Source organism: Taeniopygia guttata, chromosome 2, assembly GCF_048771995.1.
Source record: "Taeniopygia guttata chromosome 2, bTaeGut7.mat, whole genome shotgun sequence".
Lineage (NCBI taxonomy): Eukaryota > Metazoa > Chordata > Aves > Passeriformes > Estrildidae > Taeniopygia > Taeniopygia guttata.
Genome location: NC_133026.1, coordinates 133,302,376 through 133,329,395, shown reverse-complemented (window position 1 = coordinate 133,329,395; position 27,020 = coordinate 133,302,376). Strand labels below are relative to the sequence as shown.

General features: G+C 39.1%; 1 protein-coding gene and 1 non-coding gene across 24 annotated transcripts in view; one reads left to right on the top strand and one right to left on the bottom strand.

Annotated features, from left to right (window-relative positions):
• Window positions 1-27,020, bottom strand: part of OXR1 (oxidation resistance 1) — a 338,566-nt gene that overhangs the window by 201,037 nt on the left and 110,509 nt on the right. For 21 of the 23 annotated variants that reach the window (XM_030266557.4, XM_072924916.1, XM_030266543.4 and 18 more), the window contains one exon: window positions 24,365-24,443. The exons of the other annotated variants lie outside the window; for them this stretch is intronic. In XM_030266557.4, coding sequence (XP_030122417.4) covers window positions 24,365-24,443 — 79 coding nt within the window. Of the gene's footprint in view, window positions 1-24,364; window positions 24,444-27,020 lie in introns of those variants that run through there. 23 annotated transcript variants of the gene reach the window in all.
• TRNAL-CAG (transfer RNA leucine (anticodon CAG)) lies at window positions 7,146-7,228 on the top strand. Its single transcript has one exon. It is a non-coding gene; the product is annotated as a tRNA-Leu (tRNA).

Here is a 27,020-nt window from a genome sequence, read left to right as displayed (position 1 = left end):
GCTCAGGAATGGAACAAACATGGCCAAAATGCTGCTGCATGACTGTCTTGCAAATGATTTTCTCTACACTTTCACTGAAAATGCAGACAATATAATAACTGAGGTTATGATAATCCCAGAGACAGAAAGGTTTTTCAGTTGAAAATATTTTAAAACAGCAGTGGGTCTTGACAAAAATCTGTTCCATACCTGCAATACATAACCAGTCAGAAAAAGATATGGTCTTGCTAGAAGATTGTAGGCTATAACTGGTTCTTGTAGGAACAATGCATTTTTAATACAAACACATGCTAAACAGGCTGGTTGCATATAAAAGTTTCAGACTTTCAATCCAGGATTCCAGAACAAAACCCAACCTCCTGAAAAAGTCTTCAAAAGCTTCATCCACAAAAGGCTATATAAATTCTCTAAGTGAACAGCCCAGGGTTAATATCCTAACATAATTACACCCTGTTTGTACTGACCAGATAGTAAAGTTATGGCAGTGCACAGGTTCAACGCACACACATCAATCTGTGTCTAACCTACAGTGCCTTGGGGCACACACTACACACACAAGGGCACATTCCACTATGTGATTCTTTTCATGGCTACTGATTCCAAAATTAGCCAAGCCCCAAACTGACCAATTTCTGCAGGTAGAGTTACAAGCTTCCCTGGCCTTCAGGCTTCACCAACTACCAATGCTCCTCATGGACCTTCTTCCTGCTCTGCACTGCAGATATTTGTGCAGCACAGAGGCTCTGAGGCACACAATAAATTGATACCTTCTGCTTGTTATATCTGCAAGAAGCAAAACACTGAGGAGTTTAGCAGACATTTTTGCTCCCCAAAATAGCCAGAACTGATTCACATTTACCCTGACTCACATAAGTAATCACAATCACATTACTTTCAGCAAAAACATCAGTTAAAAGAATTTGTGTCAGGGCCACAAGCAAAGAACTATTCCATTAATGTGCTGGGAAGTTGTTAACATCTACACTAATTCCCTTAGGAAATGTCAACGGCAGCACCAGAAAAAAGCAAACATATTTGTTTGTCTAAATATTAAGAAGAGCCTGGAACAGTTTCTAAAATGTCAACAAGAAAACCACACTCCAAACCAGCATGATTTCTTTTTGTCGCAAACATACATAATTCTTATGTTAGTTTGGAAAGCAGTCAATGGGGAGTCAGCCTGGGTATCAGACTGAAGCAGATATTCCTCTTCACAGTATGCAAGGAACACTAATCATGCAAATATAAAGCTTTTGAGGGAAAGAAAAAAACTGATACTATGTCTCTTTGGGATAAGAAAAGTAAACATGTAAATATCATGCTTTTAGAAAAAAGGTGAAGTCTAAGGGATGGCTAATATTTGACAGCTACCATGATGCTGTTTTCTGTACACAGTTCACAGAAGGGTGAAGTATTGTGCACTTAGCGTATTGCTTATTTCTTTTACATACTGCATAACACAGTCACAAGACTCTAATATTGACAGTTGCACGAACAAAACCCACTTTCCAAATATACAACACTCTTAAGAAACCTTCCATATTTTATAGGACCTTAATCACTATTCAATACTTCAGTATTCTTACTACATAATAGACATGCTATAATATCATTGTTATTTCCCATTATCTTTATTATGTGATAATTAGCAGTGCTGCACTCACTGGTTGTATGCTTTTTTTTAATTGCAAATAGACCCATATAAAATTAGCTGGAAATTCATTCCCTCTGCACCTCAGAAGAAAACATTCAGTTGTGTATCAGAGAGCAAGTGGCTGCAGATCCCATCCATTCCGTCTGGAGAGGAGAGAAAGGCTGCAGTGTTCAAAAGGAGGTTTCAAGCACAACTAATATCCCAGTGCTAACAGGCCTGTGTTTTACTCTTTCCATAGAATTGCAGTTAGTAGGAAGTGGCTTTATGACATGGAAATAGAAACCAAACCACAGCCAGGTATTGTCCTTTATTCAAAGCTTGTTTATTACCCTGGAAAATATCTGGAAAAGACAATCACCTGCAACACTCTAAAGAATCCCATATAGTTCTCCCTTCTCTAGATAGCACAAGGCAAGCCCTTCTCGAGCTCTCCTTTCACTAAATCCTCTATTAGCTACATCAGCTCTCCACATCCAGGCCTACCAGCCATACCCTATTTAGCCCTGTTTAAGCTAAAACTCTACCATGTCTCAGCCTTCCTGGAAACTGCCAAGAGAGGACACAGGGCCTCCACCACAGTAGTGATAAACTACTTTTGTCACTGGATTTTCCACTTGAGAGTCTGGGATACGCAACATCATCTGATTAATTTAATATAAATAATTGACAAGACTTCTTCCAGTTCAATAGTTTGTTTTCTATTGCTTTTATAAATAAGGACAGAACTTTAATAGAATATAAATATGCAATTGTGCTTCAAATATTTTAGGAATTTGCTATATAAAAGTAAAAATAAAGTCCTTGTTAACAATAAAATATAGTTATTCTGTCACTGTAATTTTCCATGCTTATCACATCTCCGATGGTTTACAAATTTTCTCTTTTTTCACTTTTCCTAACAAGCACAAGGATATTTTTCACTGCTGAACACTTGAGCTGGAAGCTGAAAGTCAGGTTAGATGCTTACTCATCAATTAGTAATTAAGATTTTGCAGGTCAAGTTCTGCCCCAGTGTCAGCTATCAAGTTACCTTTTACTGCAGTCATGTTAAATACAAACCCCCATCCATACCCTGTACTGATAACCATAAATGTAACTACTTCCATCCATGGGAGTTGATGGTTACTAGATAAGAAGAGCTAGAATTGATAGAACTGATCTCAGCTCTTCATCTGAGTGGGTTCTAGTGAAAACAGACAAGAAATCCACTGACTACCCTCACAGCTCTTAATGCCTTCCCTTAAGCAGGAACAAAAGCCCACACCCGTGACTTTTGTGAACAGCAGACATGAGACATAAAGGCAGTTCTATCTTTTTTTTTTTTTTTTAAGAACTCCTCAATTTCAGTTGGAGTCAAAAGTAATAAGAAAAAAATTATTCCAATTCAACATGCAGCAATCACAGAGCAATGAGTTGATGCTCACATTCCTGGCAAAATAGTGATTTGGGAGGAAAGAAAAGCTGATACTCAGCATCCATATCAAGGGGATAGAAGAAATCCTACCTCCCCTGCCTAACACATTGATGCTGTATCTTTTCTGGATCCTGCTGATAACATATGCTCCTGAGGCATCTTCTCTTATTATCACAGACTGTGCAGACATGCAATGCCAGCCTTCTCTAGCATTCCTGATCTCTTAAAAACACCACGTGGTTCCACACATTTAATCTGCTTTATATCTTCAAAAGGAAGATATTATTTGGTGAATTTGAGGGATTGTACTTAATTCAAAGGAGGTTTATGAGCACTCTTTCTTAGAAGGTGTTTTGAGGATGAGTTATCTAATAAGAAAGACCCATTAAATTGAGTAAGATGAATCTCAACATACTTTGAACAGAATAAGATGATTAGTTTTTTTCTCAGTTGTGCCCCTCAGATCTCTAATTCCCACTGGAATTACAGGGAATATGCCCAGGAACAGAGGGAATATGCCCAGGAAAAAGCCTCTATTACTATTCCTACTTGTGGCTACAACTCAATTGGAAGTTGTACTGCAAAGACAGCTGGCAGCTGAGACAACACGTTCTGATGCAGAGCAGTCTCATTTCCAGTCTAGTCTCTTTCTGCTACTGATATTAATATATTTTTCATACAAATGAGTGAGTCTGGACCCTAAAGATTATAGGGGGCAGGAAGAGAGCTTCCCACCTTCTTGACAACATTTCAAGTCTATGCATTTATTTATATTTCTCTTTGCGCAACCAAAAAATGCCTGACAACACAATTAGAGATACCTGTAAAGTCAAGCACATTTGCTTTTGCAGAACTAGGGGCAAAATGTGACGTCATAAGAATAGTGAAAAGGCATCATTATTTGAAGTCAAGTCTTCATTTAACCACATTTAATCTCATTATCACCCATATAACATATTCCATTTTCTCTTTGGAAGGAGAGAAAATGGTCCCACTGGATACAGTCATTCTGTTTTAATTCTTTTAGGGCCCTAGGGAGACAGCTGAAACATAAGGAGGAAAGCAACTCTCTTAGTCAAAACAAGAAAAGCACAAAATATGCTCTCACTTTGTGAGAAGCTTTACTTAAAGCAGGACAGAAACCCAAAATGTCCAGGGAAGGGCTACCAAGTAACAGGAGGGATAAGCAAATGCGGGAGAAAAGCCTTTCATAACAAAGAATGTCATGATGCCTTTTATCTCCAGTACTGGAGATACTGGACCCAGCATTTAAATGTCAACTGCTGCTACACACTGACAGCAGTACAAATCACTGATTGGGTGGGCACCAGCAGAAAAATATGAGACACTATTGACAGTGAAACCTTTGCCAAAGGTTTCACCTGCTATCATCAGAACATGTAGTCAGGAACCCGCAGAGCAAACCCTTTCAATGAGTAATACCAATGCACTTTACATCCCAGGGACTTTCTTTTCAGTGGATAGGAGCACATCTGCTGGGCCCATCAACATCCCGCAACACAACAACCTGCAGCCTCAAATCTGATGAGTCTGATTGTTTGATGGACAGGCAGCTACATAAGTCTGTGCCAAAGGATTTGGGGAATACATACATCTTTTTATCTAAGATCTTCTTATTGAGGTTTTCAGTTCACTTACTAGAGCTCAATTCAGTCAATATGTCAACTGCATACCAAGTACCACTACATTTTAACCAGCAAGTCAGACAGACCTGCAGATTTTTAGGGGACAGAGCTAATGTTACAGAGCATTAATTCTGTAGTTAATGAAGTTCTGGGTCTAAAAATTCCCACTGTTAAGGGAGAGCTATCCAGGAGTAGGCTTGAGCAGATTCTTCACCAAGGGCACTGTGTGTTTGGTATGCACTTAGTTATGCTTTCCTGTGTGATCTTCCAGTCTAGAAACCAATGGTTAATGCTATCTTTATGACTTAGACTTGATTTAAATGAAGACCTATTTAGTTAATTTCCCAGCAATTCAAGACACATTCAGCCAGCTTTGCATCATCAATATGTCTTCAAGTAGGGAACACAAGGTTTTGAAGCTGCTGGCTAAAGACCCAGAAAACTCTGTGCTGACAGCAGAAAGAGTGTAGGCTGCAAGTGCTGCTTGTTCTGGAGTTACTTCATCATGGTCAAACTTCTGCCATCTCTATTCCTGCTTATTGCACTCTGCCCATTTTGCTATCTACCAAAGCTGGAAAAAGTTTACTTCTGTTCAGTCTACCAGTTATTTTTTGGAGAAAAACCAAACAAACAGCACCACATTGCCTAAGACTTTTATTTCAGCACATAAAAACAAGTTTTGTAACTTTTCCAAGACCCTCTTTCTATAGAATTTAAATATATTACTAATTCTAAATATGAGAAAATTTCACCTTCCAGTAAGTCAAGCAAGACTACTGAAATGCAGCATAAATTACAGCATAACTCCTGACACCTAACATAACAAGAAGCAAAACATTTCCAGTATGTTACAAGAATATTGGTTACACAGGCTCATCTTTTCATTCTGCTAGGCCCTAGACAAGACTGCTTGTTGCCCTAGAATGAGTTCAAGGATAAAAGCAAGGCAAAGGTTCAGGACACATTACAGCATATCCAAGATACAGCATTAATACTCTCAATTCACAAGCATTGTTACATAAAATGGTTCAAAATTACAGCGCATAGTTGTAGAATCACAAAAGAGTTTAGGTTTGAGGGGACTTTTAGCACTTACCTGCTCTAAAGTCTTGCTCAAAGCAAAGTCAGCTTTGAAGATAGGACTGACTCTGAAATCAGGACAAGAGAGAGCCTTGTCCAGTCAACTCTTGTGTGTCTCCAAGGAAGGACATGGCCAGTAGGTCATGACAAGTCATTATTTCCCTCAACTCAACACCCATGAGATGGCACCAAAGGATTGGGACCAGCACTTTGGGCTCCCCCAAGAGAAAGACATTGACAAACTGGAGCCAGAAGAATTAGTTTCTCCATACAGAAGCAACAGTATCAAATAAAACCAGTACCAATTTTCTGCCAATCTAGTAGAGACAGTTGCCATTTTTGGCATTGGAAAATATTGCTTCTTAAGGTTCTAAGGAATGATTATATAATTTATTATATAAATTAATTTAATATATAAATTATAAATATATAATATATCTATACTTTTAATGTTAAATTATTATAATTTTAATATATTTAATAAATTAAATTTTATTTATATTATAATGCTTACATATTTTATATATAATAATATCTTTATTAAATTATAAAGAAATATTTTAAATATATAAATTAAATAATTTCTATTAAATTATACAATAATTCCTTAAAACCTTATAAGGCAATTTAATGCTATAATTAATATAAGTTCTATAATTAATTTATATTTTAAATAAAAATATTTTATTTGCCATTTCTGACAGTTTCTGATTGTCCCATTTCAATTTTTTTTCCTCTAGTAAGTTAATATTCCAAACAAAGACACTGCACTTTAACCTGATGTTTCCAAACAAGCTCACCTCTTGACTTTCACATTTACTTTTACTGCCAAATCTTGCTCAAATTTGTCTATTTAGAGGTTCCTAGACCCAGCTTTCAAGCACATGAATTTTTTTAATAAACCCTTCAGCAAGGAGACACAACTTGCTTCAGTGTCACAGTCCCCTTTCAAATATCAGAGAACTTTTACCATTAATAACTTGTACATATCCCAGGGGGATCTTCATAGACATTACAGGAAACAAATCAGCCTTAAGCAATGTCCTTGTGAACAATACCGCATACCATATTTTTATTAATTTCTGTACAGCTTCAAATGTCTGCTTCATGGCATATGTAATAAACGTGCAAAAGTACCTGTTTCTTTCTCTGCACACTAACACTCACGCACACATGCAACAGCTGCATGTATAAATAAATATCAGTTATTATGGTTACCAGAGAGTCAACACGAAATACGTTCTCATTTGGAATATTTTTCAGCACACACCGTGTGCAGAAAAACAATGCCGCAACACTAAAAACATTTACAAATAGACACTGACCGAGCCGCCAGGGCGCCCCTACGTGGGTCAGGATGGCCGAGCGGTCTAAGGCGCTGCGTTCAGGTCGCAGTCTCCCCTGGAGGCGTGGGTTCGAATCCCACTTCTGACATCCTCGTTTTGGGGCTGCGGCTGAGGATTTTGGCTTTGTCTGCTTAGAAAAAGAGAGGCTGAGGAAAGACTTCATCGCACTCCGCAGCTGCCTGAGGAGGAAAAGGGGAGGTCCATTTCTCATGGTCCTGGTATCCACTGACAGGAGGTGTGGGAATGGTTCAAAGCTGTGTCAGCAGAGATTCACACAGGACGCTAGGAAGCATTTCTTTACTGAGAAGGTGATAAAAAACTGGAACAGGCTTACAGTGAGGTGGTCAATGCCTCAAGCCTGTCAATGTTTTATAGGCTTTTGGACAATCGACTTAAAAACTAGCCTTAACATTTGGTCAGCCCTGAATTGGTCAGGAAGTTGATGATCACAGCAGGCCCCCGACAACTGAACTTTCTATTCTGTTCTGTTCTATTCTATTTTAAAATGGTGTTGTAAATTAAAATGGAAAATCTAGTTGTTTCAGCCTAAAGCAGGGAGCATGCAGGGAGCATGTCATAGTGCAACCCCCAAAACCTGGTGGGATTTAGCTTGCTCTCCACCACCACGGCTGCAGTAGCCCTCCACCTTCCCTGCACTGGCTCTGACACTGGATGCCAGGCCAGGCACCTCACCTGTGCAGTGGCAAATGTCACTGCCCCAGGATGAGCTTCTGCTCCTTTAGGGAGCGGCACCCACCTGCCAGGCAATCACCTGCAGGGTTCTGCTTAAGCAGCAGGAGAAGGGAAGTGAGCAAAAGAGAGCACAGAAAGGAGAAGGCAAAAACCTCCCTCTCTCCCTCTTTTGCCAGAGGCTCTAGACGTTTTCTAAAACTACAGCTTCCAGCTCAATGCTAGATGCTTTTTCCTTACTTTTAACTTGCTCTCCAAAATACTCTGGATGTTGCTTTGTGTTCTTGATTTTTTTAAATTTAAAAACCTCTCAAAAGCATATATGAATCAGTAAACTAATTAAATTTTCATTCTATATATTTAGAACTAAATACACATTAGGTAAAATTCTAGAATACAAAGTATTTCTGAGAAACAAGACCACAAACAATAGTCACAATAATATTCTCCCCATGAATGAAATAGAAGACTAGGATTTTTAGTTAATGTTAATATCCAACACTATAAACACTCAGCAGATATATAATAATGACCTCTGAAAACACATAACACTAGATCATTATAAATGAGCAGCTAAAATAGGTGAATCAATGAATTATCCCAGTGGAAGAACCAAACTGAGGTAGTGTTTTAATTATGTGGTAATAACACAAACTCTGACAAAGGTAAGTAATTTCATCCCTCTGCAAACACTACTAAGCAATCCTTGAGTAGAGTGCTTACCTGCACAAAATACTTCTCTACCACACTTATATACAGAGATATATATCTGTTTTTTCTCCAGGACTTAACCCAAAGGATGATTTTCATCCATTCTTACTAGGCAAGCAGCACTACAGGCTGTCAATGTATACAGGGATGCTTTCATATCAAGAACTGTTAAAAGTGGTTAATTCCACATTCCTGACAGCAATTCTACCAGTATTGGAATTATGGAAGCAGCACATTTGCCTGCTGTGAGCACACAGCAAGTCTAACGTGTCTGGCTCTGCAAAACACAACAAAATCAACAGGCAGCCACCTAAAGCAGTAACCCTGAACTCTGAAGCTGCAGGACACAGAGCTGGCTGGTCTTCCTGTGGGACCCATTTTGGACAAAACCCAAAATCAAAATCATCAAGTCCCACCAACAAAATTTACAATAGTAATATATTATCTACCTTATAGAGGCATCAATCAATATTATTAGAAGTAATATGATCTAAACTAGGAGTGTAGACTCATCCTAAAGTTTGAAGAAGAAAATATAACTGAGGTAGAGATATATATAGATATACATATAAATAATTAAATAATTATATGTCAGAAGATAAAGAGTAGTTTTGAGGTCTTGAACCTACTTCGCTTCATTTCAATTATAATATGAATATTGAGATCATATAAATCAGCCCAGGTGTACCTACAGTATAAGATGGTTTAAGCATCCTAGAAAACTACAAATGAGGAGACCATTAAATAATTATGCATTCAAATAGCTATTCAGGACTGTAGCTTTTTTTCTACAATTCCTTCCTGGCCCTGCTTTAATCCCCACTGAGAGGCTTGGATGGGGGGTGCAGAGAGAAAGGGAACTACAAAGGTCTCAGGCCACATTCATGATAAGAAAAGTCCCAGTTCCAGTGGCAGTTCACAGTTACTACTGTGGTCCTAGGATTGATCCCATGATGCAAATCTTCTGTGAAATAGCAACAGATGCACAGAGCCACAGGATAAAAACTCTGCAGCCTCGAACTCTTCATAGTTTGTAGTTAACAGCATTTCCCTTCTAGTAATACATTGTAATAGATAAATTATATATGCAGATAAGATTTAATTTTCATTGTCAATATCCAAAATAAAAATCAATCATGAAACATAATGAAACATAATATTCTTCCAAGCTAACTCTTCCATAATTACAGACTATAAGAGTAAACAAAACTAGAGGGAGAGGGAGAGGCAGAGTTAAATCCTAGACCATCATAAACAACAGAGACCATTGGACTTCATTAGTAAATCCATATAAAGTTCAATTCCTTTTCTCAAGCAGATAATTTTCCTGAATTAAAAACCTGAACAGAAGAAAACAATCTGTCAAACCCTCCATTAATGTTATGCATGTAACAGCCATTTTTACAAATATGCACTAAATTTCAGCAAAACACATGGAAACTCACAGAACTGACAGAAACTAATTCTGTGGAGACAAGACTCTTCCTATAAATTCGCTTTCAGAAACTTTCACAAGATGGACTAGGCAGAATCTAGAGAGGTATTTGAGGGGAAGAAAACAATCACTTAAAACCTGATTATCAGCATCTATGATGTATGCTTGGCATTTCATAATCACATGCTGATATCTGCACTCATATACAGGCTGTTTAGTGAGGTTCTTCACATGAATATGTTCAGCTCTGGAGTCAATTTAAAACTAAATAATCATATTATCTAGACAAAATCTCCAGACTTAAACAGCTTTCATTATTAAAGGAAGCACATGATCAGCTTTTTCTGAGATAGAAGTTGCATTTATCTCATCCATTGCTAGTCACAAGGATTGAGACCAAACTCTCAACATTTGCAGGTGCTGTGAATATTTCCTGTGAGAAAATGTCACAAGGTGAGAAGTAAAGAAAAATGAAGAGCTCAGAATTTTTTTTTCTCTGCGTCATGGTGCACAAGACAGTGCTTCTGGTAAATAAGATACAGAGAATGGCAAATCTTTTATTTTTTCTTTCTCTTTCTCCCTCTCTTTCTTTTTTTTTTTTTTTTTATTTCAGGGTGCCAATACAAACAGGAGGTAAAAGCCACAGAAAACTGTTGTACTTTACCAAAGGCCAGTTTGCTTTAAGGAAGCCTCTATTAAATACAACCTTTAAATTAATAAGGAATAAGGATTCCCTTGCAGCTCCAGCCAGAGCTGTACATGTGAGCAGAGCCCTTATTGACCAGAAGGGGAAAGAAGAGAGGCAGAACCCACACTCTTTGTGAAATCCCCTTGAAGGGGTTTCAGGGAAATAGATAATTTTATGGGCAAGCTGGGACTCCACCATTACCACTACTGCACCATCCTATATGTGAGGATATTTTCACATAGAACTTATTCCTTTAGATAAAATTTTTTCTCACAAACAAATGGTTACCAGAAAACTTTCCTCATCCTGGTTTTATGAATGTTGCCCATCGACTAGGGAGGAATACAGCACAGAAGAGACCATTTCATATGCATATCACAAATTATAATAGACACTCAGACTTGATCTAATCTGATCTTGCCACTCAGCATGAGTCACTGAATGACTGAAATAGATGGAAACTACTTCCAGTATTTCTCTCCTGACAACAAAGCCATGCATCACTTTGAAAAGATTTAGATGAAGTTCACACAAGTGTATGCTAAGTATGTGGACACTGAGGGAGTTTTGAGATATCTCATTACTTCCACTGCTCATTAGTGGATAGGACAGTATATTTCCAACACTTCATGGTTTTCAAAGGGTTTTTTTAAAGCCAAAGTAAAAAGAATAATCAGGATACTAGAGCTACCCTTTGTCATTGAAGCAAGCCCACACTGACAGTTCAAAGCATGTCTGAATTAGTGTTTATCTTACTGAGAAACAACCATTACCAGTCACTAATGATCTTTTCTTTTGCCCTAATGAATCTACCTTGAAAGTAATCTTCCTGGGGTTTCATGCTGTTCACAATTGTTAAAACAGGAAAACCGGACTGCTTAACTTGATAGTTAACTCTGATGTTAATTAAATGTCAGCTTTATGAACTGGAAACAATTCAGACAATGCAAGTCAATCATTGTATTAAAGATGATGTGTGGAGCAGCTCATCTCTCAGTACAAGTGTCCTGGATCTCTACTGGCATAACTCATACTATAAAGGGGCAGGTCCAAAGGGCAGTTCTGACATGAGGAAACACACGAGCCTGGAAAGTGAAAGTAACATAGAGCTGTTTCTGATAGCATAGAGACTCTTGTGATAGCAGAGGCAAAAAGCCACCTGTCACAAGCCATGCTTGCATCTGGATCTCCTACAGACAGACACAGTCAGAATATGGGGCAGCTTGTTATTCTTTCTGCTGCTAATGGTCTTCATAAAAATTATTGGATAAAACAGAATTTTTTTCTAGCATGCCTGTCCTTAAGCCAGTCTTGGTCCATTTGCAAAAGCCACATTCCCCTTTCATAGGTAATGCTGTCTTTTTACTGTCAGCCAAACCACTATTGTTTGCTGCTAGAAATAGTAACCCTTATCTCAGAGTGGTAATGTTACACTCAGGTTTAACTGGAATTAACTTATTTTCCTGTTCCTTCAGTGCTAGTGCCAGTGCTAGGCTAGGGTCTGGCAGCACCCACTCTCCCCAGCACAGCACAACATTAGCTGGATGTTCCTCATTGCTGCTGCACAGATACACAGAGTCCTTACCAAAGCACCCAAAATCTTCAATGTCTCCTCAAAGAGAAGGGCCCCCAGCCTTACATCGTAGAACTGATAAGAAAACAAAACTTCATGCAAAATCTCAGTGTTGGGATTCTTCCTGGGTTGCCCTGCCTGGATCACAGGTGTAGCTGCATTGCCTCATCTCCTCAATAATCTGTCCTCCATAGTTAGACTTACTCCTTATCTGCAGTCTAACCAAATATCCTCTTAAGACATGCAAGGACGTCCATGCTGGATCAGACCAATGGTCAGCCCAGCTCAGCATCCTCTGGGATAGTGGCCAAGACCAGGCCTGAGAAAGACATCAATACAGGCAGTGCTAATCAGCAAGACAAACAGTACAACAAACCTTCATTGCTTTCAGAAATTTGGGGCTCAGAGGTTTCTTGTTGTAGAGGTATTTCCACAAGAAGGACCCTGAAAGAAGGTCACTGGGGCTGGTGGGGCCTTTTGGGATCCTCCCCACCCAGAGCCAGCCCAGCTGCAGCAGATTGCTCAGGGCCACAGACAGTTTTGATTGTGTGCCAGGACAGAGACCATACAATCTTGTGATAAACTCTTTCAGTGTTTAACCACCTTCTCATTAAAAAACTGGGATTTGGAATTAATTACTTTAATTGGAAAATTCTAAGATACGTATTTCTTCTGGTTTCTGGATTTTCCTTATGTTGTTAATAAGGATTCCTGTCTTTGTCATGAGCTGTGGAGGCACCTAGAATTGCTCCATAATACCCAGAGAAACAAGATCATTTGTTTACAACTCACTTATCATAATAACTGCCAAAATATTTCTTATCTTTCACAGTAATAAAAGTCAGACAAAATACAATTATTTGCCACAAGGTAAATAACCTTTTAATGCCATCTTCAATTCTTGGATCTACTCTCATAGTTTTTTTGCTTTTACTGTGCATCTGTTGCATTTATTTCTCCCCTTGCCAGGAGACTCCGCATCTACTATATATATTTGAAAAAGTATACAGGCTAGGAAGGAAGCTTTACATATTTCAGTCTTCAGAAACACATTTTCATAACAATAGCAGGAATAGAGGAAGATATTAGAATAGAATTATAGAAAGGTTTGAGTTGGAAGGGTTATCTACTTCCAATACCTCTGCCATGGACAGGGACACTTGCTGCTAGACCAGGGTGCCTCAAAGTTCCATTCAGCCTGGCCTTGAACACTTCCAAGCACCCACAACTTCCCTGGGCAACCCAGTCCATGGTTTCAACATAATGTAATGAATTTCTTCCTTATATCTAATCTAAACCTACCCCCTGACAGTTTAAATACATTACCATTTGCTCTACCATGATATGTCCTTGTAAAAAGTCTTTCTCCAGCCCTTACACAGCCCCTCTTTACGTGCTGAAAGGTGCTATGGGGTCTCCCTGAAGCCTTCTCTTTTCCAGGCTGAATAGCCCTCAGTTCTCTCACCCTGACTTCACAGAAGAGGTGTTCCAGCCTTCTGACCATCTTTGCTTCTCTTCTCTGTACTTGTTCCAACAGGTTCATTTCCTTCTTGTGATGGGGACCCCAGGGCTGGACACAGCATTCCAGGTGGGATTTCACAAGAGCAGAGCTGAGAAGCAGAACCCCGCCCTTTGCCCTGCTGCCCACACCGCTTTTAATGCAGCTCAGGACATGTCTGGCTTTCTGGGCTGCAAACACATGTTGTCAGCATATCCTAAGCATTGATTCACCAACACCCCCAAGTTCTTTTCCTCAGGGCTGCTCTCAATCCATCCTCTGCCCAGGAGGATGGCCCAACTATTGTGCAGGACCTTGTACTTGGTCTGGTTAAACTTCATGAGGTTTGAATGGGCCCACTTCTCAAGCCTGTCCATGACCCTCTGGATGGCATCTCTTCCCTCCAGTATGTCAACAATCCACACAGCTTGGTGTCATTGCCAAACTTGTCAAGGGTGCCTGCCAGGTTCAATTCCCCTGCCCATGTCCTCGAAGCTGTTAAACAGCAGCAGTCCAATACTGAGCCCTGCAAAATGTCACTTGTCACACAAATGCTCTGCACACAGATATTGAGCCCTTGACAGCAACTTTTTGAGCTTAACCAATCAGCCAGTTCCTTATCCACCAAGTGGTGCATCCATCAAATCCATGTCTCTCCATGTCAGAGACAAAGGATGTCATGTGGGACAGGGTAAGATGCTTTTTACAAGTCCCAGTAGATTAAATCCATTGCTTTTTCCTTATCCTCCAACACTGTAACCCCATCATAGAAGGCCACCAAAATTTTCAGGCATGATTTACTCTTAGTGAAACTGTGTTGTCTGTCACCAACCACATCCTTATTTTGCATGTGCCTTAGCACAGTTTCCAGGAGAATCTGCTCCATGACTGTGCTAGGCACAGAGGTGAGACAGACTGGCCTGTAGTTCCTCAGGCCTCCATTTTTTTTTTCCTTTTTAAAACCAGGGGTTATGTTTCCCCCTTTCCAGTCAGTGGGAACTTCACCAGAATGCCATGACTTCTCAAGTATTATGGATAGTGGCTTAGAAACTTCTATGAGAACTCCCTCAGGTCCTATGGATGCATCTCATCAAGTCACATAGACTTGTGCATCTTCATGTTCCTTAGTCTTGAACCTGATCTTCTCCTCCAGCATGTGGTCCTTCATTCTCCTGGTTCCTGCCTTTGCTTTCTGCAACTTGGGCACTGTGGCTGGAGCTCTTGTTGGTGAATACTGAGGAAAAAGAGGCATTGGATACCTCAACCTTCTCCATATCCCAGGTAACAAGGTTTCCCATTTCCTTCTGGAGAGGGCCCACAGTTTCTGTAGTCTGATATTCCTATAGCTCCTGACTATATTTGATTCTATCAGGATTTTAGTTCTGCACACTTGACCCCTGATTGGCCAGACAATTTCTCTGTATTCCTCCTATGACATGTGTCCTTGCTTCCACACTCTTTTCTGCATTTCAGTTTACTCAAAAGCTTCTTGTTCTTCCACACAGGCCTCCAAACATTTTTGTCTGATTTCCTGTTTGTTCAGATGCATCTCTTCTGAGTTTGAAGGTGATCTTTGAATATCAACCAGTTATCTTTATTTCCTCTTCCCTACAAGTCTATGCTACAGTACTCTACCAAAAGGAGCACTTTAAGAGGGACAAGGTCTGCCTTCCTGAAGTCCAGGGCAGTGAGATTGCTATGCACTCTCCCCACTGCCCTAAAGGGTACTGAACTCCACCATTTCATGGCCACTGGAGACAAGGCTGCCCTTGGGCTCCACATTCCCCTCCAGCCTCTCTTGTGTGGTGAGAACAAGGTCCAGCATAACACCTCCCCTTGCTGGCTCCTCTATCCCTTGGAGAAGGAGGTTACCATCAGTGCTTTCCAGGAACCTCCTAAATTGTTTATGCCCTGCTAAGTTCTCCATCCAACAGATATCAGGGTGGTGGAGGCCCACCATGAGGGAAGGGCTTGTAAGAATATGAGGCTGCTCCTCTCTATCTGCAGAGGGCTTCATCCACTTGGTTTTCCTGATTGAGTGGCCTGTACCAGACCCTATAATGTCATCTGTCCCTGCCTGCTGTGTCTAGCAGCTCGAGGCAGGGCCACAATGCATCCTGAATAAACCCCATCCCCCAAGAGCAACCAAAGAGATCTCGCTTATATCTGTCCGTGGAATACAAATAAACGTCTTTACAGACTGGCGCCCCACGTTGGTCTGGTCAGTTCTTCATCCATCCCAGAGCTCCATGTACAGCTGGTCATTGATATAAAATGTGATATCCCTCTTCATCTTCCTTTCCTGTCCTTCCTACAGAGCATGTATCCTTCCATTCCAACACTCCAGTCATAGAAGTCATCCCATCACATCTCTGTGATATCAGACGTAGAATTCTGTATTCACAAAATAACCTTGTCCGTGTTAAGAAACAAATGAAAAAAATGGGGCTTTGGGAATGTGAGAAGCTTCCATCTGACAGTATAGTTCACAGAAGAACATTAATTTAAACTAAGATGTCATACAGGGGAACAAAAGAGTTCACCATGACAAGGCTTAAGTGTTGTTCTTTCACTGTTATTTAATGTAAAGAATAACCCATAGTTACATTAGAGATGGAAGACCAAACAAAATTTAAGACTGTGTGGTCATCCCTAGCTCCTCATAGAGTTTGTTGCCGAGTTTTGGGCTGGGTGTTGAGAAAACTCCACTTCTTCTGGAAAAAGCATTTAGTGAGCAAAAAAGCAGGTTTCTACCTTGGTTGAAAGATGGATAAAAGGATGGAAAGAACTCTGTATTAAGGCCTTAAAAAGATTATAGGGATTAAGGCAAATACAATATGATGTAATGAGCCCCATACCAAAAAAAAAAAAAGAGTTGCCTGCTTTGAGCTTTGCTGTAATGCAGATAGAAGAATAAATTATATACCAAACATTATCCAAAATAAGCCATGGACCATATCTAATGGCAAATGAATTATCTCGGCTCCTTAGACCTTCTCTTTTTCATAAAAAGCAATCCCTCTAGACAGTCTGAAGAGAACTGAGTGCACTTTTTTCCCTGTAACTGTGAGAATGAGGAAATAGGGCTCAAATTCCCATGTGCTAAGTTCAATTTCAACAGCTTGAATTTTAATAGGGCTACCTAGTTACAAAATATTTGCTATAAAAATTTTACTTGTATAATGAATTTTTGGATGTTTGCAAGATTAGAATCTGCTACAGAAAGGACAAATCAAAAATACTGGCTCCAGGCAAACCAGTTTCCAGTGTTCTTCTAATAATTGCAATTAGTGAGCATAATAAAATCCAGCATATCATACTAGTTTTACAACCTCTACTCCTTTAACTTGTACTACCATGACATCTTATAACAAGTATGGGGCAAATGGGTTAGATCTACAGAATTATGTTATAGTCTTCCCTTCAGACTGACTTTTTGTCCTTTCTGATGATATTTAAGAAAATATTTTCCAGTTAATTGAAAGCCATTTAGTGCTTCCACCAAATTGCTTCTCAGTGACTCTGGAGCAGATACACTTTCTTATTACCAAATGACTCTGATTTCTTCTCTGCACACACAGACATGCACTAAATTAAAACTTTCCATTGAAGTGGCATTAGTTAGGCACACAAGGCATACCAAGTTGCTCTTAGGCTTCCTGCCAGAAAGCCAGCAGTGCTGTTGCTTTCCTTCATTTACTTTAAAGTGTCAGCAAAACAGGCAATTTATGGCCACATAAATAAGGAGGCAACAGCCCATGACCACTATCTGCAGCAATACAGCACGGGCACAGACGGTGAGTTGGTCCCGTTCCCTGGGACTGATTCATGTTGCCGAATACAGAATCAGAATACACTTTACTAAAGTGTCTTCTGTAACACCATAATAAAATACATCACCAGTATGAGTGTTTAAAAAGTATCAGGGAACAGCATAAAAAATCCTATTAACAAAGCATGGGACTTGTGCAGATATCTATTATTCACCATGATGAAAATTTAACCTGGTGATTTTATACACATACCAGCAGGATGTAGACATATCACATTGTGAAATGATATCTGGTTTTTATCAGGATATTGGGATTTTTGTTAAGAAATAAAGAACAGGGAGAAAAGCCTTTCAGTCTGATACAGTTTTGTCCTTGTGGGCAGGGATTTAAAAAAACATCCAAAAAAGGGGAGATATCTGAAAATATATGCAATTGCCAGAAGCATCTGAAAAAGTCTGTAAGACACAGCAACTGCTTTCATTATATGGCTCCAGTTCTGCTTCAGAGATGTATCTGGCAAGCTAACCCTGAGAGAAAATTTATTCATGACCACCAGTGTAGCCATTCTTCCATATGAAAATGCAGCAGAGGTTGGATGATGCCACTTAGCTCTGTTAGGTGCTAATTGTTACATGTGTGCTTTTCATATTGAAGTTGGAATTAAAAAAAGTGGTTTCAAATTGAGAGTAAGATTCACATGTAGCAGTAATATTAATTCTCTAATCTACAGATTTCATTTCCTAAAAATCAGAGAAATGTTACTAAACTATTTTTGCAGCCAGAATCCAGCAGGAGCAGCTCTGCTAAGACTAGATATATACCATTAACAGGAGATATCTGCAGGGCACTGAGACCCAAGCTCAGCATGAAATCTGAGCATGAGGAAAAGTTCATCCTTGCCTGGGAAATTTCTTCATGCTTTCCGGTGCCTGAAGAAATGACTGAATTGGGGCATGAGTCCTGACTTCATCATTCAGCAAGACTGACCTTCAGTTTATATCTCGGCATATTTTTCCTCCAAATGCTCCTTTTAAAAAGACAAAAAAATAATTTTCCTCATCCTGCATACTCTTGCTAAAGACCATTATTAGAAAATTTATGTAAAATCCTGATTTCTAGAATAGAAGCAAAAGAATTCCAGTTATTATGGAAATGCAGCAGTTTGCCCTTCTGCAGGAACTTGAACCGTGAACACACCCCTGTAAAGTAAAAAGCCAAGCCACACACTCAGTATATCTTAAGGTCTTGCTCAGGAATTCTCTGCCTTCTGAATCTTCTAAAGCATAAGGGATCTGGAACCACAACAAGAAAGGTGTCTGCAGTTTTGTTCACACATTTATTGTTTGAGATAAACTGAGAAACAAATATACACTTTTCATTCCACTGGGAAAAAAAAAAAAAACAAAACAAAAACCAAAAAACAATCCTGTCACTAAGATGTTAGGTCCTTTTTGTATTTTTAAGTGCTAGCCTTTGAAATCTTCTTCCTTTTGAAGAAGGAACTTGTGGTATTAAAGGTTATAGCTGAAGTGCAAGTGTAATCCTATAATTAAATAAACTGCAGGCAATGATCAGACACTTCTACAGAAACTCCAAGATATAGCAAATAAACACAATTAGGATAATTAAATAATTCTGAGTATTAGACCTACATCATGAAGTTGGTGTAGAAATAGAGATGACTTTAACAAAATATATATGCCAAGTTATCTGATTAGCTCAGGTAAACGCCTTTAAAAGGCACTGCAAAAGGCAGAGTAGAGCCTTATTGTGAAGTAGGATACTGTAAAAATAAAATTGAGAACATATTAACAGTTTAGAAAAGTTTAAACAGACTTAAATTTATTTTATATTTTCATTTCTTAAAACATATATTCAGTATATAAAATACATATAAAATATTTTAATTTTTATTTATTTATTTCTATATATATTTCTAATTAGGGATGCAGTTGCTTAAAGCAAATATTTAAAAGCTGTTCACCATTGTGTAAAAATTTTGTGGCTTTCTTTGTATGTGTAGGAAGTCAAATTTTTATTGGATGGATCATTAAACTAAAAATATGTATTTTCTGTCTTTTATTAGATATACAATACTTCTATTGGAGCTTAAGCTTCAGCATATGAACACTGATTCGGTTTTTTACATTGTACTGGGTTGGACTGGGATGCAGTTAATTTTTTTCACAGCAGACCATATGGTCGAGTGTTTTGAATTTGTAATTTAAAACCTGTTGGAAACACATCAGTGTTTTGGCTACTGCTTATGGAGTGTCAAGTTCTGCTCTGTTCCCCACTCTTTACCCCTGTCTGTGTCTGTTACATCTGTGTTCCAGACTGCATCTGTTCTGGTTGAATAAAATCCGAGTGTCACAGCTGCCTTATCATTTTACATTAGTCAGCCTCCAGATCCCTAAACAATGAAACTGCAAGAAATTAAAAGTTCATATTTTAGAGTCAGTAGTAAACTTAAAAGGAGACCATGTCAATAGATATTATTTTGCAATTCACTACCATAACAAAGTTCAGCAATAAAAAAAAATTAATTATGTAGCAGAGAAGAAGACACAAAGTATGTTTTAGCTTCATTCAAGGAGTGCTCTTTCCAATTAAAAAGCAAAAGAAAGGGGATTGTGACCACCAGAATTAGGGTCAAATCAGATAATTATTTTTGTACACTTACAAATCCCAAAGAAAAAACTTTGGCATATGGTCCTAGTGTTCAGTAATGAACAGGACCTTGTGGGCATCCATTGACCATGCTTTAGAACCTGGCAGGGGTATCAGAACAAACAGCAATAGTCCAGGTCTAATGCAATTAAAACCATGACATTTAGAAACCCTGTATAAACATGCTCTCCCTGCAACAATTAAGAAAAGAAGAAATTAGGCTTATATTATCTTAAATATAATCTTGAAAACACTACAGTATGTTCATATCAGGAGTTTATAATATAAATAAACATTATTTCCTTAACTTTTTAATCAAAACCAGATATGAGAAAGTCAGTAATTATCAGTGACTAAAAAGCTGATGTCTTTCCAAATCTCATCATCCTCCTATACCAATCATACTATTTGTCTAGCTTAACTATTATCTAAGTTTATAAACATGGTAATATGATTAGACACTGGAAGAGAGGTTTGTTTTCTATTTATCTCAGGACTCAAATTGCTGCTGACAGACCTGGCCTAGGAAAATTGACTACAGCTTTCCAGGATGGCTGATTGGATTGCAGTTTGGAAAGAAAACTATTTGCCTCCAGAAACAAATGCTGTGTTATGAAACTCTTGGACCACTGGCCAAGACAGACCTGGCCAACCATCACAAAGCACCAAACCAACCATCAACACCCAGCAGAGGCTACCAGCTGCATTGGCCACAGTGCCTCAGGCTGGAATCACACCCTATAAATAAAATGCTCTCCACAAAAAAGAGTACAGTTGAAATGCTGAGTTCATATCAGGGCAATCAGGGTCCTTAGAAATTAGAGTAATTTTCTCGCTTTTTTTTTTTGTTGTTTTGTTTTGTTTTCTTTTTGTTTTGTTTTGTTTTTCTTTTTCTTTTTTCTTTCTAAAACATATACCATCTACAAGGCTCTTCAACAAGGGGACAAATGGGTGCAGCTCCAGGAACAGAGCAATATCACACACATACACTTAAGCAAATGTCCTCGTGCTCCTCACAATTGCTTCCTTCAAGCTGCTAAATTCATTTAGCAACCAAATGGCTTGGCTCTGAGGGATGGATTTGCCACTCAGGCTATCTTTTGAAGCACTCCAATTTAGGCAAGAGAAGGAAAAGAAAACTGAGTGTGCCAAACAGGAGAAATATTCTCCAGTTGCATGGACAGTTTAAATGAGCTATACAACGTGGGGTTTCCAAACTGCAGAACAGAAATAACTGCAGGTAAGAATACCCCTGAACATCACAATAATAGTGTTAGGTAGACGGTCAGAGTGGCCTTGCAGATCCTGGGGATGCATTGATTGGGAGCCTTTCTTTGCAGAGTATCTTCCACACATAAAAAAGGTTCCCAAAATGTAAAAATCTCTTCCCTAAAGTTATTTAAATACTTCTGTGTTCAACATGAGGAGAATGGTATCAGCGATTGCTCTTGAAACATGAAGATGAGTATACAACATGAATAACACAGCACACAGAAACTCATTGGTATATGTACTGACCTCTGCTATTTCATTGCTGGTGTTCATTGCAGATTAAATTAATTGTGGAAAAATTTGCATGATAGAGAAACAGATGAGAGGAGAACACAAGAACAATACAGAGAAACCACAACCATTCAGCACTTAAAATCATAGGATCAACTCTGAAATTAAACTGAAATGAAGAGGAATTCACCTCTTTGTTAGCTATGTCAGTTCACATTAACAACAGAGTCTTATAAAGCAGCTGAGAAATACCTGCCTCACATACAAAGTTTGTCAAAGCTGTTGTGTCTAGACAGTCACTTTTACCAGCCCATCCAACAGGGATTATCCACTAAAGATTAACTTTATACGTAAAATTAAGAGAAAGTTATCAATGAAAAAGCAGTTGAGATACTATATACACCTGATAACTTCCAAAGATCTGGTGACAGGAGATAACTCCATTTTTGAGTCAAAGTTATGCAATTTCATGGAGATTATAATTAATAATGTATTAGAACCAATTAAAACCATTTTTTTCAAGAAAATAAACCTTAAGTCATCCTTTCCTCCAGAAAAAATATATTCGTTCTTCATTATATTTCCAAATTAATTCAGTATTTCTTTTTAAGAAACAATCCAATGTATTAAACCAAGATTTCAAAAACTCTCAACAAAGGCAGTTTATTTGTAGGAGTTTTCACCCTTTAAAAATAATCAATAGAACCTCAGGATTTTCTTGGTCACAATTAATAGTTCTCTATGAAAATTACATTCAAAACCTACTACAATAGTTAGAACAAAACATCTGACAAGTACTCAATCTCTGTCAAGCTAAAACATGGTACCAATCTCAAGAACACTTGAGGTAATGTCCCAATTTATGCATAGAGGGCTACTGTGACTCTTTCCCTCCCTTTTTTTATTGCAAGTGACTCAGAACAGTCTGCATAAAGTGCGACACAGCAGAACATAGTACAGCAGAGAAACAAAGAGTTTCTGTTCCCCAAATGCACCTTTTTTCATAAAACCTTGTCTGTAGATATGGAAGAGAATTTCACATTGTCTGTAATATTCTGTATGAGGAATTTGCATTTTCATTATAATCAATATTAAATTTATGAGGAAAAAGATTTAAAAAATAATAAAATTTCATGCCTACCAATCAAACACAATTTTTAATTTTGCCATTGCTATATAACACTAAGAAAAGGTAAAGAGGTGATCCTAGGAGGGAAAAATTGTTTAGGTCAGGCAATAGAGAGTTCATAAGGAGTTAAACTACACATTGGCAAAAACAACTAACCTGCTTAAATATAATGTAATATAATAAATTATTTCATTTGGTAGAATGTCAAGATTTACTTGAGTATTAATATTCTGCAGAGACAACTAATTAAAAGCAGAAATCCTCAAATGGGAAGTTTGTAATTGTTACTGTACCCTCTTCAGCAGTTATTTAAAACACATCACACCAACAAAACAGATTCTGCCCTTATCTAAAAATACAAAGTCTCCTTTTACTGGAAAGATACCCTAAAAATGTATTGCATATGCATTTTTTATACAAGGTAGCAGTCTGGAGTCGGCTGCCAATCCCACTTCAGCTGGACACAAAATCCCCTGCTGAATTCTTGGCCATGCGAGTGGGAGCACAGGATATCAGGGAACCCCTGGCAGCAGCCTGACTCCAACAAGGCTGCAGCTCACACTGGAGCCTTGTACAACTCAGGCAGGAACTTCAGAAAACCAAGCTGATTTTTCTTATCATTTGCCACCTCTGACTCCTGCAGACATGCAAGATGCTTCTTCATAGCTGCCTCCTCAGGGGAAGGCAGCCTCCTCTCTTCACAACAATTCAGAAGAGTGAGGTGTTTCTCCAGGTACCACATTAAAGGAGCTCTGCTGCTGCACAAGGCAAACGTTTCGCTAGGCTGGGGCAGAAGTGCTGAAGGCTTTGACTGGCTTCTACTAAAAGCCCAAAAGCCTGCCAGCAAGCACAAAAATCAGGGAGTTCACAAGAGGGAATGGTTTATAGTATCTTTGTTATGCAGGGAAATCTCACTCCCCTGCAGAAGACCCACAGGTGCAGTAGCTGATAACCTGACAGGGTGCCTCAGGGTGCCATGAGGGCTCCTGTGGCTGCAGGAGCTGGGGAGGAAGCAGGGACACACTGTCTGATGACAAATACAGATTACCTGATGCTTATAAAATATGCAGGAAGCACATTCCATGGACTCAAAACTGTTGATTTTTGGAGACATTTGGGGTACGACCTTAGATCACAGAGAGTAACAGAGGGATGCTACCTTATATCAGTACAGACTCCCTAAAATGACAGAAAAGAGCCTATCTTACACTTGTTCTTTGTTGTCCTGGTGTTATTTGCCCTACCAGAAAGCAGGAGGGATGTCCTCCAGCACTAGTACAGCGTCATTCTTACACATTATACATTTGGCATTCTTGCCTTGGGGGTGCTATTTGCCATTTAGGCTACCTGGCCTGCATGCCACGTACCTGACAAAGTAGATCAGAGCTTTACAGCAAAGAAAACCTAATCATTATAATAGAAAAAGTAACATATCTATCTGATGTTTTGTATAACAATATTTTTAGAAAATTTAAAAATTTCAGATTAGTCACAACAGCCATGCTATTTCAGTTTTTTGAGATGAAAAGCATAACAAAAATGGTGGAAACTGACCTCTTAGTGCCAAACATGATGGTGTGGGCTTGTTTCACATTTATGAACAGAGTGTTCTGCACAGGCTGCTTATATTGACCTGGATGAGAAGAAAAAGAGGTATTTTTAAATCAAGAAACTCAGAACCTTGATTTCAATATCCTGAACAATAAGTACACATAGTAAATATCTTCCAGGGAAACTTCAGAGAATACCTGGTAGTTTTACAGAAATAAAAAGATTAGCAAAAGTATGCAAAGGCTAACAAACACAAGATTAAAAAAAAACTAAGACCAAATCCTACTAGTAGGGCTTAAACCTGACATTATTAGAGCAGTTACTCAACAAGAATTAGGCATAATACTATATAATAGTGCAACATCTAAAAGTCCTTGCTTCTTACAGTGAAATTCATGTGCCCAAGCGAAATGCATGTCCTTTAAAGCAGCTAAATAGATCTTTCTGAATTTCTAGTCTGAACAAAGCTATATAAACTTATATCTTAATTGTGTTTTGGTGTTCAATTTGTTGAATGATGATCTCAGTAAATTAGTCATTTTTGCAGAAAGAAAACATTATTATAAATAAGAATTTTCCTGGTGTGGGTCTACTTAATACACACCTCAGGTTAATACCTAATATTATTATTATTGTTGGTATTGATGTTATTATTATTATTATTATTAATAATAACAACAACATTAACAATAATAATAATAATACTATTATTACTATTACTATTATTATTGCAAAGAGAAATTCCAACTTTTACATAAAGTATGAGATTACAGAATATTAGAATAATTAGGTCAGGAGAAAGTGCCTAGTCCAGCCTTCAGCTCAAAGCAAGTATAATTAGATCATTTTGCTCAGGGGTGTGTCAGCTTGGGTCTTGAACATGTCCACAACCTCTTCTGGAAACCAGTTCTTTTACCTCATCACCACCACAGTAAAAATATTTTTTCTAACATTTAGCCAGACTTTTCCATATTATACCCTGTGTCTACCACCTCTTATCATATACTCTTATATATCATATGTACTCTTATGTATCATGTGTCTACTGCCTCTTAACATACCTCCAAGAAAAAGCTAGCTCTATCTCCTCTATACCCTTCACTCAGGTACTTGTTGACAGCACGAAGGTGATCTCTTGCCATCTCTTCTGACCCTGAGTTGATTCAGTCCCCTCAGCCTTCTGTTGAATGCCATTTGCTACAGTCCCCTGGCCAGCTCATTGGTCTCCATAAGTTGACATCCTTCTTGTTCTGGGGAGCTCAAAACACAGGACACAGTGCTCCACAGTCAGTTTTGTAAATACCAAGTAGAAGGCCAGGACCTTCCCCTGGCCTGCTGGCTAAGCTTTTGCTCGTGCAGCAAGGGAAACAGGTGACTTTCCTGCTGTAAGGGCACACTGCCGATTCTCATGCAAACTGTTGTTCACTAGGCCCCTCAGATCCCTTTCTGTCCCTCTGTCTCCCAGGTATTTGATGAAATGAATCCCAGCCCGTCATTTTAGTCAAGGTCATTCCACCCCATTGGCAAGACTTTGCACATGCTTTTGCTGAACTTTGTAAGATTCCTGTCAGCTCATTTCTTCAGCCTGCCCGGGTTCCCCTCAATGGCAGCGCTGTCCTCCAGCAGCTCCTTCCTCAGGCAAGTAATTGCCTCACGCAGTGTGCGGGTCCCCAGGAGAGGCCCCTGGGGCTCTGCAGCCCCACACAAGCCAGCAGCAACCCCCCTGATGTGCCACCCAAGTCAAGGGCTCCAACAGGCAAAGGGCTTTAGCACCAGTCTGTGACAGGGAATGTGTCCTGTGGGATGCAGAAACCAGCCCTGCACCCCCTCCACACTACTGCAGCAAGTCTGAGCAGAGATGCTGCGTGCCTCTGCTGTGCTAACAGCTGTGGCAAGGCTGACACTGCTGCTCCCCCGGAGTTTTGTCCTCCCAAAGCAGGATTCAGCCATTCCCAGGAGCAGCCAGAAGCAGCTCCCAGCAGAACTGAAAGCAGAGACTCAAAGTGCTGCACAAAATAGGAAGAGCAACCATGATGAGAAGCCCAGGCACTGCTCTGGATGCCCTTCATCCTCCCAGCTCCACAAATCAAGCCACTTTTGCAACACCTGTTCACAGCACTCTGGCCCACCACTGCCTAAGGAGCAGCTTAGTAGCACCTGGAAAGTGCAGGCATGTGCCAGCCCTTCCAGCCTGAAGCTTCTGCCACCAGGTCCTTCCTACAAGAATGCAGCAGCTCCCAGCCCTGGTTCACCTCCCTTGTGATTGCCACTGCACACACCCACTGCCCTCACAATGCATAATATCGGTGCTAGTGAAACCTTTCTGCCCTTCTCTCAAGTGTTCAGTTTAAAGCAAAAATAGCTTACAAATTCAGACATTCTATCCTAGCTTAGTTGATTTGCTAAATGTAAATGTGATCTCTAAATACAAATGTTTTGTCCATCAGGAAGAAGCTGCGATTACATGATCTTGACTGACGGGAGAATTTTTGTCAACTCCCTTCTAAATTTGTAAGATGCTCTGAGGGACTTCATGTCTCCATGTCAGATCAGATAAAATGACACCAGGTGAAATGGCTTCTTACTTCCAGATGAGGAAGCAGCATTTTCACAGCAAGATATTTCATTATGGATTGAGGCAGTGACATTTTTGTCTCAA